The sequence below is a fragment of the Homalodisca vitripennis genome, chromosome 1 (genome assembly GCF_021130785.1).
Source record: "Homalodisca vitripennis isolate AUS2020 chromosome 1, UT_GWSS_2.1, whole genome shotgun sequence".
In the NCBI taxonomy this organism is placed as follows: Eukaryota; Metazoa; Arthropoda; class Insecta; order Hemiptera; family Cicadellidae; genus Homalodisca; species Homalodisca vitripennis.
The window spans coordinates 234026503-234032923 of NC_060207.1; the positions used below are offsets into that span (position 1 = coordinate 234026503).

At 37.4% G+C, this 6421-nt stretch overlaps 1 protein-coding gene across 1 annotated transcript in view; it reads right to left on the reverse strand.

The window, feature by feature from the left end:
- The window catches only part of LOC124353150 (Hermansky-Pudlak syndrome 1 protein homolog), a 39463-nt gene extending 35000 nt beyond the window's left edge, over positions 1-4463 (reverse strand). Inside the window, exon 1 of the mRNA XM_046803014.1 lies at positions 4205-4463. Within this exon, the coding sequence (XP_046658970.1) occupies positions 4205-4327 (123 nt within the window). The 5' untranslated portion in view covers positions 4328-4463. The remainder of the gene's footprint in view (positions 1-4204) is intronic.
- Between the last annotated feature and the right edge of the window lie 1958 nt (positions 4464-6421).

Sequence of the window (6421 nt, forward strand, 5' to 3'; positions counted from 1 at the left end):
CTATTTTTTGTGTTCTTCATACTGGTGTGGTCGGTATAATCCCAAAGTACCGTCTACAGAGTAACACATTCTTATAAGGTCTAAATTAACAAAAACGTCTTATTTGGGTCTAATTCCCTTGATTTTAACATTATTGTCATTTTACAAATATAAAGATCGCGTCAGCAGCAACCAATACGAGATTGACTTGACAATCAATCATAACAAGACAACATGACACCCTTAGAACAAAGAAATATTACTCAGCATGAGAAAAGTATTTCCACTTTTAGCGTTCTACAACTTCGTTATTTGTTATTTCCATCCATTGAAATCTTACATTGTTTGGTTCAGGAGAACGAAAAAGGTTAATAGGTTAATAATGCGAAACTCGTATTATGTCATGTTACCACGTTATGTTAACATGTTACCATGGTAACAGGTTACTGGAACGTACCGTACCTCAACACGTCATGCTGCAGTATAATATAATGCAGTATAAATTTGTTTCTGACACTGCTATATATTGTAAAGATGTTCTGGCAATAAAGAATTTTAATTTGATTTGATTTGAATAGGCGTATATCACTCGAGTGATCGATAGTATCGAATCATCAATTAGAACGATCCTGTTAAGTAATTGTAAGTACTCAGACTTCGTATAAACAGACTTGTTTTATTTTCTAAAATCTAAAGTGCATATATTTCTTTGACATATAAAAATATAGCTTCACTATATAACAATCTTAAATGTCTACAAAATAATTCAGTTCGACATTATTGTTCAAAAGTAATTGAAACAAAGTTAAATCATGTGTATGGTATTTGAGTAATGGCCGGTAGAGATGGGAAATACTGTTGTTTGCCAATACCTATTACAAAATAACATGTTGCGTTATTACGTTACCGAGGTAGCATGTTAGTATACATAAATATAACTAACTCACTGCAATGTAACATTGACTTACAAACTAATAAATAAATTTATAAACAAATTTGGGTATACAACACAATTATTATTGGGTAACACGGTATCCTGATCTACTATTTGTCATTAGGCTATAAGTATATTGTTATTTAACCCTAGAAAGCTAAGGCGTCGTCACTGTGACGACGCGATACAGTTTTTCGAGTGTGCCCCGCGCTAAGTTATTGTTTGAACGCGCCCCCCCCTCCACGTAAGGTCAGTCAACGCTCCGCCGGGTCCGTGAGTAGTTTGGCAGCCACCTCGCTCGTATAGTTTGTGCAATATATCGAAATGCGTAGTCGTGGAGACGAAACGTTAGCTTTGTACGTTGTTTTTACAATAGCATTGTGTCGTCTTGTTGCCGACGATAGTTTAGTGTGTTTTACGTGCTCGTCATATGTACGAATGTTTAGTGTTTCTATGTGTTTTTGTATGTGATAAAATTGTAAATATTTATGTAATATAGTTATTGGTGAACTCTCAAAATGGATACGGATCAGGAACAACGTATTCTACAATGTTTGAATGAAAGTTTATCTGATGACTTTATAATCTGAAGAAGAAGAAACCACTGATCAACGATATTACTCCGGTATAGACGACAGTGATGATACAGACGCTGACCCGGACTATTCACCATCAGGTACTAGTTCTGCTAGTGATAATGAAGACTTACTGGAAATACCTACAGCTAAAATTGCTACACAAGGGATAATTATGGATACTATAGATGAAACTATCAATGCTGTTATTGCAGCTTATTGCCATGGTCATCCTCCACCGACAGACATTCCTCAGGTAGGAAATGCACCTTTAGCTCGTCCGGCTTCACCAACAATGTCTAGACCTCAGGAAGCTTTAGCTTCGTCCTGCTTCACCACCAGAGCCTAGACCCTCGAGCAGCTGTGGCTCTTCCTGCTTCAACCACTAGTGCCTGTACCTCAAGCAGCCGTAGCTCGTCCTGCTTCACCACCAACTGTAGCTCATGGACCACCACCAGTTCCTCGTGATCCACATCACTTTATATGTCCTAATCAGCGTATGCGGGGGAGGAACGGACACTTGTGGAGTAACATTCCATCACGACCAACAAATACCAGAGCATCTGCAAGAAATATAGTACATATTCGGCCAGGTCCAACTGTTAATGCAAGAGACAAAACAAACCCTTTGGATGTGTTTTTCATTATTTTGTACAGATAATATGAAAGACAGTATTATAAGTCACACTAACTCTGGCAATAAGGAAGAAAACAAGTAAATTACACCAACTTTACAAGTACAATTTCAGAAAATTACTAGAGAGGAGTTTGATGCATTTTTAGGTGTCCTGATTTTGACGGCAAGTCAAAAAGATAATCACATGCCCTCTAATGAACTATTCAATGTAGAATTTTGCGGTAACCGTTATCTGGCTACAATGAGTTGTGCGCGATTTGATTTTTTAGTGGAGGCCCTTCGATTTGATGGATATGAAACAAGGAATGAGAGACGTAGGCAAGATCGCTTCGCTCCAATAAGGGAAGTCTGGGAGATGTTTGTGGCGTCTGTGTAGAGACAATTACAAACCAGGATCATACTTAACAATTGATTGAACAGCTGTTGGCATTCAGAGGTCGTTGTAAATTTCGTATGTATATCCCTAACAAACCATCAAAGTATGGAATCAAGATTGTGATGGTTTGTGATACAGGTTCTAAATACATGAATAAATGCGATGCCATATTTGGGTAAAGGAACCACTCCCAGAAATATACCACAAGCCGAGTTCTTCGTAAAGGAGCTGACACAATGCGTCTACGGTTTTCAAATAGGAACCTCACCATGGACAACTGGTTTCACTTCGATCTCATTAGCAACACAACTTCTAAATCCACCAATAAATATGACTTTAGTTGGGACTCTACGTCGGAACAAACCTGAAATACCTCCAGAGATGAAAGAAGCTGGAGATCGACCGGTTGGGTCTTCAATGTTTTTGTTTTGATGGACATAAAACAATGGTGTCGTACAAAGCAAAGAGTAAGAGAGTCGTGTTGTTGCTCTCAACTACTCATGAGCAACCATCCATCAACCCAAGGAGCAAGAAGCCAGAGATTATCGAATGTTACAATGCAACCAAAGGCGCCGTTGACAGTCTTGACCAGATGTGCAATAACATGTCGTGCAGCCGAAAAACTAGAAGATGGCCATTGTGCGTTTTTTTATGGCATGATTTAACATAATGTTAGTCAATTGCTACACAATTTACGCACATAACATGGTTGCTCAGGGCTCAAAGCCAGTTTCAAGACGTGATTTTGCAAAAGAATTGCACAGTGAACTCGTCAAGCCTTGGCTTCAACATCGAAATCGTATCACAACTTTGCCAAAGCGTCTCTACGCGAATCTATCGCCAGCATCCTGGAAGTTGATATTCCTGCTGCCCAAATAGATCCTCAACTTGTCCAGGGAAGAAAGATTTGTGCATTTTGTCCTTCAAAAAAACGACGAATGACCTCCCATTTCTGCCGGCGCTGCTCAAAGGCAATGTGTGGCGAACACCAAGGGAAGTGGTGTGTGGACTGCACTTGTTAAGTTTTCAATTGAAAAAAAAACTAATTATATTTAATGTAAGTAAGCTTTAATATTAATTTTTCTCATTAAAACCCTTTTTATGTAAAATAAAAATGTTTTTATTAATGGGTAGTCTCCCTGACGAATGTTTAGCTGTAACGAGTTTTTTTACGAACCTTAGCTTTCTAGGGTTAAAATACCTATTATGTAATTTGATCAGACACTTTGATTTCAGTATTTTTAAATGATCATGAATATCAATGATTCAATTGTGTTGGTGGCAGCTTATTATACTGCAGCCTTGCCTACTTCTGCCATTAACCTCATAGATACCCATTTATCTGTACCACAACAAAACGAAACCATCCTACAGTGCAATGCTAAGCACTTTTTAAAGTGGTTCAAATATATCTCAAAGTGCAGCCCCTTCATGGTTAATGCCAAGATGTGATTATTTTATTGATGGGTTATTAATTATTAATGTTTTAATATTTGTTTTCTTACCAGTCTAACAAAGTTTTTGCAAAGAAGTGTTGCCCTATAGGTTAGTTTTGTTACAATATTATCTATTAAAAATTTGACTTCCATACTGCTAGCAGCTAATGTAAACGATTATTCACTAACGTAATTATGCCTTATACAATATGCTATCCAAAACCCATGAATTTTCAGAGAATAAAAATTGTATTATTTTAAACCAACCTTATCATTCTCCGGTATCAATCCTTGAAGTTTTGCTAGCTTGTGAAAATGCCTTGAAAATTTCTTATCATACTTCGAAAAGAGTATATCGTTTAAATTATCAAATATTAAAATACACCTCATTTTTATAAATTAACACTAGACTCGGTTCACAAATAATACAATTCCAAATTTCCTGTTATGTAACAAGACCATTCATTAAATATTTAAACTTGATCCTGTCTCCCCGTTACGATGGAAATAATTGTTCAAGTTTTTGTCTGCCTGCCTACCTTCAAAAAAATTAAAACAAACTGATACTGAACGTCAGTTATACAGAAAAACAGCAACAGCTGTTTGTCAAATCTCCCAATCCTTCCAGCCTGTTTCCACACTTCAATCGTAGAGAAATTATATGAGTATGTATATTATGCGCGCGCACGCACATAAACACAGGGTGAAAATGAATCTTAGGATGACTTTATAACTTAAGCGACAAGAGATATCACAACCAAATTTTTCATACCGTTAATGGTGTACACAACTTCTTTTCTGTGCACATGGTAATCGGATGCCTACTTTGGGAGACGGCCTTTCGGGTGTAAGAAACAAATATTTAATGACAGCCAATGTAGAGAGAATGCATTATATGATATCTTTTATTCGCTAAATGAACAGTTTTGTTTATTTAAATACTTTTTATGAAATTTTTGTTAACAGTTTATATTTATTTCATAATAAGGACTAACTAAATTTTGTGTTTAATTAAACTTAAATTCAGGTAAACTCTTTATGATATGCATATTTCTAGACTCTTGTGTTCTGTTCTTCTATTAGCTGGTATTGGGTCGGGTGGACGAAGTGGGATTTAAAATTATTTGCTTTAAATTAAATTATGCTCTAAATTTCAATAGCAGAAACAATAGTGTCTTCAGTTTGTCTTATTCATGAACATGAGTACGGGCGTACTTTCTTATGTTGTGGATAGTGAGAAGTTACAATTAAATATTTATTTTTGTGGATATGATATTGATTTCCGCTTTCTTTTTGTAATATTTCCAGAAAACAGAGAGAGGGGAGAGAGAGAGAGAGAGAGAGAGAGAGAGAGAGAGAGAGAGAGAGAGAGAGAGAGAGAGAGAGAGAGAGATTCTTCTGCATATCTGAATGCCAAAAAATATATCGCAAACAGGTATATTTAGCCAAGAGGCAAGCTAACATAAGGAACATCATAACTGCACCTAATCTATACAAGGCTGCTTGGAGTTTAGTTAGAGAGACATATGTAACCAAACCATTGTTAAAGTGTTCTGCTAACCCAGAATTCAATAACGAATTCAATAAATACCTTCTGGATGAGGTTGATCGGGTTGTAGATTTTGTGCCTACTGACGATGCTATTGGAGACCCAAGTCTCCCAATAAAAAACATAAGGCATGCACGGGCGGAACTCTCATTTTGGGTACCTGTCAGTTCTAAGCAGGTTCTCAGAATAATTCTTAATTTTAAGAATTCCCACATTTCTGAGAACTGGTCACAACTATTACAGCTATCAAACAAGTAGCAGACATCCTTGCGACCCCACTTCCCGTGGTAATTAATTCCTGTCTGAAATAAGGTGTCTTGCCAAAGATGCTTAAAATATCTCGCACTGTACCATTCTTCAAAAAGAGTGATCCTGAGCTGCTTTCTAGCTACATGCTTATATCACTGATTCCCACCATAGCTAAAGTTTTCGAGGCTGTTATTAAGGATGGGCTGGTAAATTATTTTGAAAATAACTACCTCTTTTCAAATGATCCACATAGGTTCAGTATGGGCAAATCCACATTTTCTGCCGCACTTAGGTTGGTCACTAGTGTCCTTGAAGATTTTGAGAGGAGCGAACTCCACAGCGATCGTTCTCGTAGACTTAAGCAAAGCGTTCGATTGTGTCTCCCACTCCATTATACTAGGCGAGCTCAGGAGTTATGGTCTTACTCATCGGTTGATTCAACTTCTGCACTCATACCTTCAAGACCGCATGCAGGTATTGTCAATACGTAGTGCCACCTCTTCACCTCTGCCTGTTATGCATGGTGTGCCGCAAGGTCCGTCTTAGGGCCTATACTATTTTTGTTTGCAACAAATTAGCCTGTTGAGTGAAACTCTTGTTTGCCGACGATACTACGATGTATTCCAAGGGAAGAACGTCAGAGGAAGCGAGTGCCTCTGCAGATGCAACTTTAAAAGGGAGGACAG